This window comes from Elephas maximus, chromosome 1 (assembly GCF_024166365.1).
Source record: "Elephas maximus indicus isolate mEleMax1 chromosome 1, mEleMax1 primary haplotype, whole genome shotgun sequence".
Classification (NCBI taxonomy): Eukaryota; Metazoa; Chordata; class Mammalia; order Proboscidea; family Elephantidae; genus Elephas; species Elephas maximus.
In genome coordinates this window covers 97,944,234-97,958,712 of record NC_064819.1, presented here as the reverse complement: position 1 = coordinate 97,958,712, position 14,479 = coordinate 97,944,234, and the positions used below count along the sequence as shown (strand labels likewise).

The 14,479-nt window shown below is 51.9% G+C and overlaps 1 protein-coding gene across 16 annotated transcripts in view; it reads right to left on the bottom strand.

Annotated features, from left to right (window-relative positions):
* ANKS1A (ankyrin repeat and sterile alpha motif domain containing 1A) overlaps positions 1-14,479 on the bottom strand; it is a 201,045-nt gene that overhangs the window by 7,836 nt on the left and 178,730 nt on the right. For 15 of the 16 annotated variants that reach the window (XM_049889300.1, XM_049889257.1, XM_049889383.1 and 12 more), the window contains 7 exons: positions 5,496-5,594; positions 4,391-4,543; positions 4,124-4,231; positions 2,593-2,757; positions 1,019-1,144; positions 616-687; positions 353-439 (listed from right to left, as the gene is read on the bottom strand). In XM_049889300.1, the coding sequence (XP_049745257.1) occupies positions 353-439; positions 616-687; positions 1,019-1,144; positions 2,593-2,757; positions 4,124-4,231; positions 4,391-4,543; positions 5,496-5,594 (810 nt within the window). The remainder of the gene's footprint in view (positions 1-352; positions 440-615; positions 688-1,018; positions 1,145-2,592; positions 2,758-4,123; positions 4,232-4,390; positions 4,544-5,495; positions 5,595-14,479) is intronic. The other variant, XM_049889554.1, reaches the window with a different exon arrangement.

Here is a 14,479-nt window from a genome sequence, read left to right as displayed (position 1 = left end):
GCACTCTTCTGCTCATTAAGGGAACTGTGCCATAAAGGCCTGTGTGCGGCTCAGTCAGCCCAACATATCAACGCTGAGGGAGATGAGCAGCAGTCGTGCACCAGGGTGGGGATGGGGGTTGGAGGCAGGGACCCAGGGATACAGATATTTGAGCAGATCAGACACAAGTACCTGGGCTAGGTGGAGGGAATAGAGATTAATAAAAGGGGGCTGGAGACATTCTGAGGGAGGATACCAACTTGGACGGAGATGAGGGGTGGAGAAAGGGCACAGGGTCACTTGCCCTGGAGCCCCATGGTTCCGATAGGGAGATGGGTCCCAGTCTCCCCAACGGTCCTTGTGAGGAACACACCTTGTTAGAGGCATCGATGAACTTGACACCTTTGTATGTGATGGACAGGATGATGGTGGGGATCTTCTTCATGTGCTCGGTGGATTTCTATAGGAAACAAGGGGTGGCCCTTTCAGCGCCCCTTCTCAGGGTGAAGCCCACTTGGATTCCACAGCCCCAGTCCCCCCCGTCACACAGAAGGCTGCAGTTGGTGCTCTCATGCGCTGCTGTCCGCCCTAGCCAGCCTACCCCTAAGCCCCCCATACACACCATGGACCACCTACCCGCATCTTGGCACAGGCATCTTGTGTGGATTCTGTCCCTCGCAGATCTTTGATCAGCATGGAGCCCAGATACTGTGGGGCAAGTGGTGGCTGGGCTTAGGATACCTGCATTGCCACGCAGGGGTGGCCCAACCAACCTGGGATCACTCCTGATAGTTTTCCTCTTTCCTGACCCAACTGGGGGGCCCTCCTTCTTCCTCTAATCTTACCCATAGGCCTCCACCCCATCCCTCTAACTGCTGGGAGAGTCTGAGGAGTAGAGAACAGCACCAGAGCCCAGGGCCTGGTATGGTGGAGGGTCTTGAGAGTCTGCTGAGCCTCCGGGCTGTAGGGAGCACAGCCAGGAAAGGGGTTGGAAGCAGGGAGAAGGCTGGCCACGCCGAGAGGACAGAGGGCAACTCACGTTGGCTTCATAACCGCAGGACTCGAAGATGAGTTTCTCTGGCTGGTGTTGCCAGCTCTGCACAGGGGCGTAGGGGGCAGCCAGGCTGGGGGGGCGGAGGGTCAGCTTGGCCTCGTGGTGTTCCTCCTGTAGAACGTGTGGACTCAGAGCCTGACCACCCTGCTCACAGGGCAAAGCAGCCAGTGCCCTCGAGACAAGCAGTTCAAATACAATGGAGGTGCTACCTACACCTAGGTCAGCGCAAAGGGCAGCGGCTACTGAGCAGAGAAGCAGGGACAACCCCCGCAAGAGGAAGGCCCCGTCAAGGAGGGCTCAGTGAGAAAGGTGCTGTCTGAGACGAGTCTTAAAGGAGGCGGGGAAATGAACCCACCCAGAGAGGGGGGAAAAAGCAGAGTGAGCGTGGGGAAGCACAGGCTGGTGGATGCTACTCAAGCATAAAGAATGAAGGCAGACACAGCAGGAGCCAGATCCCTGGAAGCCTGTACAAGCCTTAGATCTGATCCTTGGGGCTGGGAAGTCAGTGAAGTGTCCACATCTAGGGATGATTGTAAGTGGATCCTTCTGGCAATAGCTGTGGGGGACAGGAGGCCATTGATGGGGATAGGAGGCCAGTGAGAGATGATGGGGACCTTAAGTAGAACCCTGGTAGAAGGGATAGAGAGGAGGGAAAAGATGTCCTTTCTGGCAATGTGAAGAGCCTCTACATATGGAACCAATAAACTGCCGGATAACATGTTTTTAAAATCTTTTAAAAATTCATGGCTGTGCTTGTGGAAAGCTAAGGGAAATCCCCCAGAAGGCAGAAATGAGAAGTGTGAATATGAAAAGAGAAAAAGCAAGACTGAAGCTAACATTCCTCCCTGGGGGATGGGGACACCTGCCAGTCTTATGTCTAACAGGCTGAGATGGGGGACACGAGTCAAAGCCTGGGGTCTGGGAAGGTAGGAGATAGGGCGGCAAGTCTTGAATAAATCTGGGACCCTAGAGAGCAGTGCCCTGAAGGGGAGTCAGGAATGTGAGGACAAGCCACCAAGGCCCAGCTGAGGCTGGCCAGCCATGGAACTGGCAGGCCTGGTCACATGAACGTGTGATTCTCTCCAGCCCTGTCCACCACTGGGCTACAAAGACAGAAGAATGGAGTTTGACCTGGGCTGTAGCTTTGCTGGGCAGGAGGAGCCGAAGGACGTGGAGTTGAGGAAGCTGGAAAGGAAGTAGTTCTGGGGAACCACCAGGGTAAGAAAGAAACGGTGGCCAGGAAAGGGCTGAGAGACTTGGAGAAAACAGGGACTGTGGTCACAGAGGAGATGGTGGCGCTCAACTCCTGAAGGGTGGCAAGTCCAGGCACAGAAGATGCAGGGGTGGCCCTAGTGGCCGACAGGTGAAGGGATATAAATAGCCAAAGAACCAGGAGGCTGGCGTGTGGACATGGAGGCTGCGGTGGGGCATAAGTAGAGAAGGCTGGTGTCTTTCTGCCGATCCATGCCAGCCCAATAGTGCTTGGGGCAGCAGGGGATGTGGATGGATTTAGGAGGGAATGGGGTGGACCTACATCCGCAGCCACCCTCCTGCCCTACCTGGATTCTGAAGCGCTCTGCTCGAGAGTGTGCCCCAGGGTCGTGGAGGCTGTCGTGCCGCCTCCTGCCTGTGTCCGCAGGAGGTAGCAGCAGGTCTGCTGATCTCCCGGTGCAGGAATCATTCTGGCTCAGGGGGGATGATGTCTGGGAAAGCAAGTCCTGGCACTGTAGTGGGGAGAGATCCAGGTGACACTTGGATCACATCCACCCAGCCCTAGGCAGCAGAATCAGGGAGACACATTGCTGGCGTTGGAGCTGGAGCTGGAGCTGGCCCGTAGCACAGAGCTAAGGTGAATGGCATGAGGGCCTGTGGGGCCCCGCCTGGTTATAGTCAGAACAACAAGATTCTTCCTGGAGCCTAGATGTGACCACCTGTCCTGCAGAGGGCAGCTACCAAGAGCACTCACAGTTCACTAGTGCTCTCCCCAGGCCATAGCAGTACAGGTAACAAATGGTTATAGGGCTGGTGAGCCATTTTCAAATTTATCAAAGATAAAATCATTTGTCACAATTCATGTTGCAGATCTCTGGTGCCCATGAACAAATCCAAAGCTCTTTCTTGAGGGGAAAAAAAAAAAAAAACCAGCCCTGCTGGTCGGGACCCTGAAGCCATTGCCGTGAGGAGACACAAACCTGTCTGCTCAGCTTTCATATTTGAATGTCAGCCTGGCGTTCAGTTCCCAGGACAAGTCGGGGCCTCAGCTTTCTCCTCTATAAAGAGAAAGCCCACTTTCCGAGGCTGCTGGAGAAGTGAATAAGCTAAGGCACCACCATGTGGGCTCTGGGTGAGAGCTCATCCTGAACCGCTGGCTCACCAAGTTGCAGTCAGGGATTACCTGGTTCACGTAACAAATCAACTGTGAGGTTTTAAAAATGCAGACTCTCTTACCCATTTCATCTGCACCAGGAATTTTAATTCAGAAGATTTGGGAGGGCCCAGGGTGGTGCAATGGTTAAGTGCTTGGCTGCTAACAGCAAGGCTGGAGGTTCAAACCCACCCAGTGGCTCCTTGGGAGAAAGACCTGACAATCTGCTTCCATAAACACTACAGCCCTGAAAACACTATGGGGCAGTTCTACTCTGTTGCACGTGGCTGCTGAGTTGGAATTCAACACCAAAAAAACAGGCTGAGGCCTAGCTGTGTATTCCCCGCTGTCTCAGGATCTGGCAGACTGCCACCCGCCAGGGGGCCTCCTGGGCTCTGCCACCGAGTGAGCATAGCACTGAGCTTCACACAGACACAGCACCCGGTCAAGCCTCCGCTTCTGGTATATTTGTTTTCCTGCTTCTTTCAACATTTTTTTCTACTTCTATTTAAACTGGACCTTTGACTGGAGATGGGAGGCAGATAATTTATAAACAACCAGCCCAGAACTCTCCCCTCCTGTGCACCTCTCTTGGCCCCAAAAACGGGAGCAGGGAGGGCTCGCTTTCTCCTGCACAGCCAGGGTCAGCCTGTCTCTGAAGGCTCTTTAATTCCTAAAAGTACAAAACACAGACACGTTGCCCTTCTTCTTACTCCCCAACTCACTCTCAGCTGGGAAAACCTTGGGGGCTTCTGGGGGGGCTCCTCGTAGGGTCTGTCTGCGAGGGAGGCGATGATGCGCTTCCGATGGCCAAGCAGGTGGACCTTTAGGACCTGGGTGTGCAGAGGGAGGGAGGGAGAGAGGAGGTCAGGCAGCTGGCCAGGCTCACAGTCCCCTTCAGCCCCTAGCCCTCACCCCACAGACCAGGGTGTCACCCCAAGGGGCAGGTCACACTTAGGGCCCAGACTGGGCCAAGCAGAGGCTGTACTCACGTTAACAAGCTCTAGTTCCCAGAGGTTCTTCACAGTGTCAATTGAGCTGTAGCCGCTCGACAGGAAAGAATGGACATAGTCCTGCAGCCCCAGGGAGTCCAGCCAGGAGGGCATGGATGGGGGGCTGTTCCCGTCACAGCCCAGCGCCTTTACCTGTGGGACAAGGAGGGGAGACAGGGCTGACATCACACACTTGAGGATGGTTACCCCATGGTGGCCCAGGCCCGCTCACACAGGCCACATCAGAGACTGGAGGGGTGCGGACACTGCATGGAGAGAGGCCTGGTGGGATGGCATGAGGGCCAAGGAGGAGCCCTGTGGGCCTGGTGTCATGAGCAGCCGAGTCTGCCCCTCTGTACAGCCCTTTCTATGCCTGCTTGGGTCTCAGCTTCCCCATCTGAGAGGAGGGTCTACTGGAGCATCCCAGCTCTGGAGGGTGAGGCTAGATGGGGAAGAGTACTTTCAGAATGCCCCCACCCAGTGCTCTGATGAAATCAAGGATCTGGCGGGGCGGCAGGAAAACAGTGTGTGACTTGTTGGTGTTTCTTGAGCTCCAGGCATGTGGAAGGGACAGAGATACTGGACTCAGTGCCAGCATACTGGGAGGGAGAGACTCAGCCACACCCACCAGCCCCAGGCTCCCCAGGAATGACGGTGCCCCCTCCCTGCTGTCCTGGAGGTCTCCCAGGACAACCTGTCGGGGGCTGGGCTTGAGCTGAGGGGCTCGACACTAGGGGTCAGCACAAACTGGCTGGAGTCAGGAGAGACTCCATGGGGCAGGCCAAGCCTGTGGGCACCAGGCTCTTCAGCCAGGCAGACTGCTGGAAACTGAGGAGGGTGGGTACCCTCCTTTCTCCTTCCTGGCCCAGGTCCTCACTGTCCCTAGTGTTTCGCTGACCCTCCAGGAGTCTTTGCACTTAGTGCAGCAATAAAGACAACTGTATGTTGGCCCCGCTAGGGCTCCTAGGATGACGGGCAGACCCCCGCCCCCCACAATGCTCTGCATGCCCCACAGCCTGCTCCCTCCCTGGTGTCAGGCAGGCACCATGAAGGAGACGGCCCTGGCTCTGGCAAAAGCCAAGACTGCAGAGCTGTCAGCAATCACCTTGGGCAGGGACCGTGCGGCCTGGAGCAGCTTCCGCCGGTGCTGGGGGTCATTGATGCCGATCTCCCGCAGGTCCTGCTCTTCCATCACATTAGACCCCTGAGAGCAGAAAGGAGAACATTAGGGCCGCTCCAGAACTGACAGCTGGTGGCTGGCTGAGGGCATCAAGTCAGCCCTTTGTGGCCTCTTGCCAAATTCTTTTCCTTCACCACTGGCACCAAGAGGGAGCAGAGACCTGGGGCTCCCCATGGAGGCTGGCTCAGTCCAGCAGGAGTCTTGTCAACCAGGAGGCCGTGGTAAGGAGTCAACTCGCCTGCCTAGACGGCCCCCTCCCACCCAAGTGGCTCTCAGGTGAGCTGGGGCTCAGGAATGCACACAGGGTGTGGCCCTGGACAGGCCTTCTCCAGCCTAGCCCACCTCTGAGTGTATGTACATTTTTCTGGGGAGCAGGTCCATGGCCATCCAAGATTAAGAACTGGTGAACCAATTCCAAGGCTCCTCATAGATGTGATTTTCTAATTCAAGGCTGTAAGAACCACCACAGGCAGGCAGCTGATGGCAGAGGCAGGTACCTAAGGAGCCAGCCTCACCCCAAGGAAGAGAGAAGTCTCCAAGGGGGTGGCTGCCAGAAAAAACCTTCCTGCCCCAGCTTGGGGGATTCCTCACCGATCTCCACTGGCTCCAACCGAGCAGCTGAGGGGGGAGAAGCTCCTGCAATAGGGTGGGGTGAGGATAGAAACTATGAGCCCCCTGCTCAGTGCTAAGCATGATGGTGACAAGGACAGCTGGTGTTTACTGTGCACTGATTTACTATGTGACAGGGACTGAAAGCTTTTATGTGGATTATCCCATTTCATACTTATAACCCTGTGAGTTAGGTTCTGTTTTAATCCTCATTAAACACATGAAGAAACTAAGGCGCACAGAGGTAAGAAACTTGCCTGAAGTCACACATCTAGTGATGGAGTTAAGATCTGAACCCAGGCAGCCTGGCTCTTTACTCCACACCTGTAACCCCTATGATGATGTCTTTATCACTCATAACAGTACCACAAAATAGGTATTTTCAGGTTAGGTTTTTAAATACACAGTATGGCTGATAATAAAAAATTCACTAGGTGCCAAAGGGTAGGCAGTGAAAGCAAGTCTCAGTTCTGCCCCGTCCCTCAGCCACAGTGCCCGCCCCCCCTCCCCGGGCACCTGTCACCACTCTCCTAGACGTCCTTCCAGAGCCCAGCCGGGCGCATGTGCACCCGCCTGCACACTGGGTTTCCTTCCACACAGGTGTAGTTCTGAGCACCTAATGTATCCAGGAGATGGCGCCACATCAGTATATGTGGACCTGCTGCCTTTGCTAGCTGCATTACCAGCAAGGTTATGGATATATTATAATCTATTTAAGCAGTTCCCTTTTGAAGGGTGTTTGTTCCCATTCTCTGCTACTACAAACAGTGCTGTGTGAATAACCTTGTGTGTGCATCATTTCTAGGTTATCCAGAAGAGAAATTTCTTGGTCAAAGGGTATGTATATTTAAATTTTTGACAGATATTTTTACTCCCATCAATGATGTGAGCGCTAGATTCCACATACTTTCAGCAATATTATGGAGAGGTGGTGTATCGTAGCAGTTTCGATTAGTATATTTCTTATAATCTCACCCATTGGTGAGATTGAGCATTTTTTCATATTTATCACACATTTATGTAGTACATACCCCTCCCCCCACTCCATGCCCGACATGGCTTTATATATATGTTAACCAATTTAATAACAGGGACTCTTGTTACTCCCATTTTACAGCCTAGGAACTTGAGGCCCAGAGGGCTTAAGTGTCCTGACCAAAGTCACACAGTAAGCAAGTGTGGAGCGAGGATTCAACCCTGAGGCTCCTGTCCACCCGGCTTTGCTGCGCATGCGTGGGGAGCACCTGTGGTTCCCGTCCCAGGAAGCATTCACTTACACTCTGCCTGTTTTTCTGCAGAAGGGTGCTGATCTCTGCATTGATTTGTAGGAATTCTTTATATAGTAAATTAACCATCTATGAAATGAGTTAGACATTTGCTTTTCCAGTTTGTCATTTATCTTTTGATTTTTATGTTGGCCTTGTTCATAGGGAAACTTATTTTGATGGGCCTGAATGCATTCAGCTTTTCTTGTACAGCTTCTCAGTTTTTCAGGCTTAGGAAGACCTCACCCTTTCAAGATTATTTTTAAAATTCTTCCATATTTCTGTAATTTTACAGTTTCATTTTTTACAACTGAATCTTTACCATTTGGAATTTATTTTGATGTAGGGTTTAAGAGCAAGGATCCAGCTTTTTTTTTTTTTTTTTCCAGGCAGCAAGTTGCCCATTTCTTGACTGATCTGTCCTTTTCCCCCTAATCTGAAATGCTACCTCTGATGCGTCCTAAATTCCTATGTTTCTGGAATTCTTCCTGAGCTTTCAATTCTATTGAGGTGGAGATATATCACCTCCACTTTACAGATGGAAAAGTTAAGTAACTTGGGCCAGTGCATGCAGACCATTATCTGATGGGCCCCAGCTTTGTATCCAGATTATAGTGACTGCTGCCCTATAGAGGACACCCGCCAAGCCTTCATCTCAAGGTGAAGAGAGCTCTGGGAGAAGAGCTCTGGAGCCAGGCCTGAAGCTCCTCTGTACTTAGGCTGCAGACCATGTCCCCTTGCTGGAGCACAAGGGCGGCTCAGGGCCCTGCAGAGGTTCCGTGGAACCTTGTCATCACTCCTGAGTTGCCCTGAATCCAGGCTTGCCACACAGTTCCCACAGGGCTGCTGGGCCTGAATCTAGGGTCTGCTGATGAGGAAAGGCACAGAGAGGCGGCTGCCTGACCAGACTTTCTACTTGATGATGATGATACCCTGCAAGAACCTGAACTGAGCCAAACAGTGAGCCCAAAGAGAGCCACCACAGGAGTTGTCTGGACTTTTAATGTAAGCTGAACATTTACTCATAAACCTTTGCAAGCTTTTAAGGCCACATTAATGCTGACCTGAAGGCTCACCAGGAAACCCAGATCCAACTGGAGAGAAGGCCTTCATTAACCAGACCCCCGGTCATTAGAACTGGGGGCTGCGCGTAGCTTTGAGGACAAGGAGGCAAACAGAAACTAAACCAAAGGGTTTGATGAAAAATCAAAGCAAACAGTGGCCAGAGCATGTCCTGGGCACCGTGCAGGTTCTTCCCGACTTCCACTCACTGTGGAACTGGTTTATGTGGTGACTACAACGTGCTACAGATCCTCAAAGGGCAAGAAACATTTCTGAAAGTGGCCACACACTCTTTGTTAAGGGAGAAAAGGACCACTGCCTTTTAGAAAGCTCTGGAAAAGATGGGTTGCGGGGGCGGGGGAAGGGACTTTCTACTTTTCCTTCTCTCCCACTATCGTGTACCGAGAGCTTCCGATGACAGGCGCTGTTCTGAGTTCTTAGTGAGTTAGCAGTTAGGGAGCTAACAATGTAAAATGGCTCATCTGCCTACAAGTTTGAGCTAATACAGGTTTACTTAGATTTTTTTAACGTTTCACTTAAAAGTCTTCAGGCCTCCCCTGTGTGGAGCCAAGACTTCGCCTGGTTTGGGTTCTGTTCCTGTGAGAGATGGATGGGGGGCTCCCCAGCAGAGGTGGGGTGGGAACATTGAGAACATCAGAGTGCCTGGTCCTTCCTGGGCTCTGTGCCAAGGGCTTCCCCTGTCCCACCTCATTCAGTCCTCACAACAACCCTGGCCGTGTTTACTACTGCTTTCCCCACTTTACAGAGGAAGAAACAGAAGAGCAGAGGCTAAGACACCTGCCCAAGGTGACGCAGCTAGTGCTGCACCAGGATTACTGGCTGGAGCCACTGAGCTCTAGGGCATAACAAGACTCCCTTGGGCCACCATCTACTGGTTTTGTGGGAGAAGTGAGCCATCCTGGGCTCACAAAGAAGATGCAAGCAAACGATATGTCCCAGGCACAGTACTGGGTGCTTGACAATCAATGCCTCAAAAAATTCTCCCAACGGACTTTTAAGATAGAAACTGCCCACATTATAAGAATCAAACTGAGGACCAGAGAGCTACATTGACTTATCCATGGTCACGGAGCTAGTAAGGGGCAAAACCAAAATCCCAAACCAAACCCGCTGCCATTGAGTCAATTCCAACTCATAGTGACCCTACAGGAGAGAGTAGATGCTGAGCAAATAACCCAAGAAGCTGGACTATATTAAGAAGAACATGCATCAGGATTGGTGAAAGACTCATTAACAACCTGTGATATGCAGACAACATAACCCTGCTTGCTGAAAGGGAAGAGGACTTGAAACACTTACTGATAAATATCAAAGACTACAACCTTCAGTATGGATTACACCTCGACATAAAGAAAACAAAAATCTCTACAACTGGACCAATAAGCAACATCATGATAAACTGAGAGAAGATTGAAGTTGTCAAGGATTTTGTTTTACTTGGATCCACAATCAATGCCCATGGAAGCGGCAGTCAAGAAATCAAATGACACATCGCAGCGGGCAAATCTGCTGCAAAAGACCTCTTTAAAGTGTTAAAAGGCAAAGATGTCACTTTGAGGACTAAGGTGTGCATGACTCAAAGCCATGGTATTTTCAATCGCCTCATATGCATACAAAAGCTGGACAATGAGTAAGGAAGACCGAAGAAGAATTGATGCCTTTGAATTGTGGTGTTGGTGAAGAATATTGAATATACCATGAACTGCCAGAAGAACGAACAAGCCTGTCTTGGAAGAAGTACAGCTAGAGTGCTCCTTGGAAGTAAGAATGGCAAAACGGCGGCTCATGTACTTTGGACATGTTATTAGGAGGGATCGGCCCCTGGAGAAGGACATCATGCTTGGTAAAGTAGAGGGTCAGCAAAAAAGAGGAAGACCCCCAATAAGATGGATTGACACAGTGGCTGCAACAATGGGCTCAATCCAGCAACGACTGTGAGGATGGCACAGGACCAGGTGGTATTTCCTTCTGTTGTGCACAGGGTCACTATGAGTCAGAATCAACTTGACAGCACCTAACAACAACAACCTTTACAGACACAGACTGCCATATTTTTCTCCTGTTGAGTGGCTGTTGGATTCAAACCACCAACTTTTCAGTTAGCAGCCAAGCACTTAACTACTGTTCTACCAGAGCTCTACAGCAGAACCTTAAAAAAAGGCAAACCTGTTGCCCTCAAGTCAATTCCGACTCATAGTGATCCTATAGGACAGAGCAGAACTGCCACACAGGGCTTCCAAGGCTGTAAATCTTTATGGAAGCTGACTGCCACATCTTTCTCCCACGGAGCTCCCTGCTGTAAGGGGCAAAGGGACTGTTAAACCTATATCTGAGCAACTCCAAAGTCGTGTCCCATGGTCTTTCTACTAGGTTAAGGGGGACTGTTGAGAAAAGCAGAGTGTGGACAGTGAGGGCAGCAGCCTGCTAGAGAACTGGGTTAGGGACTCTGCCATGGGCCTGGCATCAGGCTCCACCAACAAGCACAGAAGACGATGCCTGAACAGTGGCTTCTCAGCTGCAGGGCAAGCTGCTATGGTCCCAGGCTGCTGGGCATCCGCAGCCAGGACAGGGCCTGGCAGGGCCCGTGGGAAGGGAAGGAGTCTTGGAAAGAGACAGGAGGGACTGCTGAGAGGGAAGCGGGCAGGGGCTGCTGAAGGACCCTGCAGTCCTTTCTGCCCAGTTTTCTCTGGCCTTCCAGGGGGTGTCCAGTGAAAAGAACAATCACCAGGAACCTGCTAGGGCTCCAACCAAATGGAAGCCACGCCCTGAGGATGCCCAGAAGTCCAGAAAGTTTGGGAGTGGTGAGAGGGTGCGGTAAGCAGTGTTTCCCAGAAGCAGGAGCCAGGCTGGAGCAGTGAGGAGTTCAGGGTGGTAGACGTGCAGGCAGGCTGTGAGGCAGGGCGGTGGTGGGAAAGCGGCTGCTGAGAGGGCCAGGAAGCTATGCTAGGGAGTTGACACTTTCTGCTCTAAGTAAAAGACAGGTGTCCCATTTTGTAATGAGGAAACTGAGGTTCGGCAAGAAGTAACTTGCCTGAGGTCATACAGCTCTGTCCCTACTATATTCAGTTCACAGAGCTCCCTCTTTCCTGGTCCAGATGAGAAGAACCAAAGGAAAGAGAGACCAGTGATTTGAACTTCACCCTACAGAAGGCGGCCCAGGTTTCCAGGCACAAAGAACTAAGTAATTCCCTGGCAAAGAGGTATGAGTATGGGGAGCCAGGAGCAGGGCTGCAGTTGGGTAAACTGAAGAGTGGGCTTGGGAAAGCTGACTCAGGGCTGGAGGGCCAATGATGTACAGGAGCCCCGGCCCATGCCTGGCACGTGAGCATAGCACTGCGCTCTGCCCAACTCCTGCACAGCAAGGAAGCATGTGTCACCCACCAATGAGCCCAGCCAAGTGTGAGGCAAGGTCTCTTGTGTGACTCCATAGGTGAGATCCATGCCCTTGGGATGCTTCAGCTTCTCCTCCAAGGAAGACATGCCCTCTGTATGGAGATGCTTTGGTGGACGCTGGCACCAGGTTTAGAAGCTCTTTTGCTGGTGACCTGATTGGCAGACCGTAAGGTCAGCTAGGCTCTCTCTGAGGGCTGTCCAAACCAGCTCCCTCCTCCTTGGGAATCTAGGATCCAACAGGTGGGTAGTGTGATAAGTCCCCAAAGCTTGAACTCCAATGTGCTCAAACTAGGCCTGCAAGAGAGCAATCTAGAGGGGGAGGAAAGGCTGGCAGGCAGGCTGGGGAGCAGCTTAAAGGGTATTCACATGTTTAAGTGTCTATGTGGGCACGGGATTTCTGCTAAGTATCCAGGAGAGCCAAGGGAATACCCCAAGCCCATCTTGCTTTGCCAGCAATTGAGTGACACCCCACTTATAAAGAGGGGCACAGCTCAGGGGGACCTGCTCCTACTTTATCCTTGGCCAGCTCTGGCCCATAGATACCCTTAACAGTCTACACTCAATGACAACCAAATCAGGGGCTCAGAAACGCTTGGTCTGGGCCTGTCTCCCTGGGAAACCATGTCAAGGGGTGAGAGTGACCCCAGACACTAGCTCAGGGACTCGAAAAGAGCTACATAGATGCTGACATCATCACCGAGCTCATCATCGGAAGACCAGAAACCCCAGCCCTTTTACTTACTTCACTCCCCCCAGGAGGGCCCACTGAAGCAAGGCCTGTGCCTTGTCACACGACAGGTCATGGTGTGAAGGGTCAGAGTCCTGGCTGGGGAGGAAACACACCTGGGCTGACAACTCTGGGCCCTGCCAATGGCCGTAAGTCAGGCCCCTCTAGCACCAGACCTTCAATCAAACAAAGGCCGATATATTCTGATGAAAGAGTGGCTACTGGGCCAGAGCAGCATTAGCCTGGGCTCCCCTCCAAGGAGGTTTACATTAGCCCAGAAATTCCCACTTCATTTCCATATTCGGTATGGCCTATCCCTCTTCTTGGACAATCACTTGGCCATTTCCCCTGCCATCAGTCATAAAAAAGCAGAGGCTGAAATCTCATCTCTTGATTGCAGTGAGAATGAGAGCTTTTGTCCTGCACTGATTTTGCCCTCCAGGGAAAATGCTGTCCTTTTCCCAGCAGCCCTCCCTCCTCTCTGCCCACCTCCATTTCTCTTCCCAGGGAGAGCAAAATGAAAGTGAGAGGGAGACCCAGGTCTAAGGAGCAAGAGACTGGGGGGGAGATGATCTAGACAGAGGAGGTGCTGAAGGGGGAGAAGGGTGTGCTCAGGGCTCAACCTGGATACACAGGAAGATGCTAGAGCACAGCAAGCTTTGTGAAATCACAGGTAGGGAGGATGGGAGGGCGCCACACCCATCGCTGCATTGAGTTGGGCCTGCTGCTGCTAAAGCTCATCGGCAAACAAACCAGTCAGTCAGTGTGGGGGCCCACAAGGCTGCAGCTCCAGGCCAGATGCAGATGCAGTCCCCGGCGTCACACGACTTCCCGCCCCCACGACCCCAGGGCATCCCCAGGCACTGGCTGGTCCAATGTGATATTTACTCTGTGTCTGAGTTTGGAACCCACCAGCCACTCTGCGGGAGAGAGATGTGGCGGTCTGCTTCCGCAGGGATTACAGCCTTGGAAACCCCATGGGACAGTTCTACTCTGTCCTACAGGGTAGGTAAGAGTCTGAATCGACTAGACCATGGCAATGGGCTTGCTTTGGTTCACTTTGGTGCCTTCAAGAATGTTGTAGGTTTCCACCGGCTCCTTTCTGTTCTCATCTCCTCCCCACATTAACATGTTTTTTTTCCTGGGTAGAAAACTTATACAAGTTCAACGTAGAAAAATTTGAAAAGCAAGCACAGAAAAAAGTAAAAACCACCCATAAACCCATCATGGCGGGGGGGGGGGCAGAGTTACCATTCTGGCGTATTAAAAAAAATTTTTACAAAGGTAAGATTGGGATAATGCCTACCATTTTAGTGTATTTTTCTAAGCTTTAATTAAAAAAAAAATTTAGCCAAATTGGGATTAGAGTTTGCATATATTGTGTTAAACCTACCTTTTTCACATACCAGTACACTGCAAACATTTCCCCTGATATTCACCTGTCTTTTATGAGTAACTGTGATTACTGCACACACTCTAGCACACGGGCCCCAGGATCTAACCCACTGTTAGACTTTTAGGTTTTCTCCAGTCTTCACTAGATGCCACCGTAGGCAGTTCTTTGCAGTCTTCAGAACATGCTACTTGGCAGTGGCATCGAAGATGTTGGGCACTGCCATCTGGGGTACAGGTGCCTGAGCACAGAACAGGTCTCTAAGTCAGGACCATCTCCTGAGGCTGGGGTGGCAACAACCATGTGTGTACCCTGGGGGCAGGGGTGGAAGGTGGGAGAGGAGAGAAGGGGGGTATGAGTACACCCTTCTTGAACCACTGTCCCAGCCCCAGGGAGTCTGGGACTTGAAGAGCTGGCTGAGGGAGCCGAAGAGCCACTG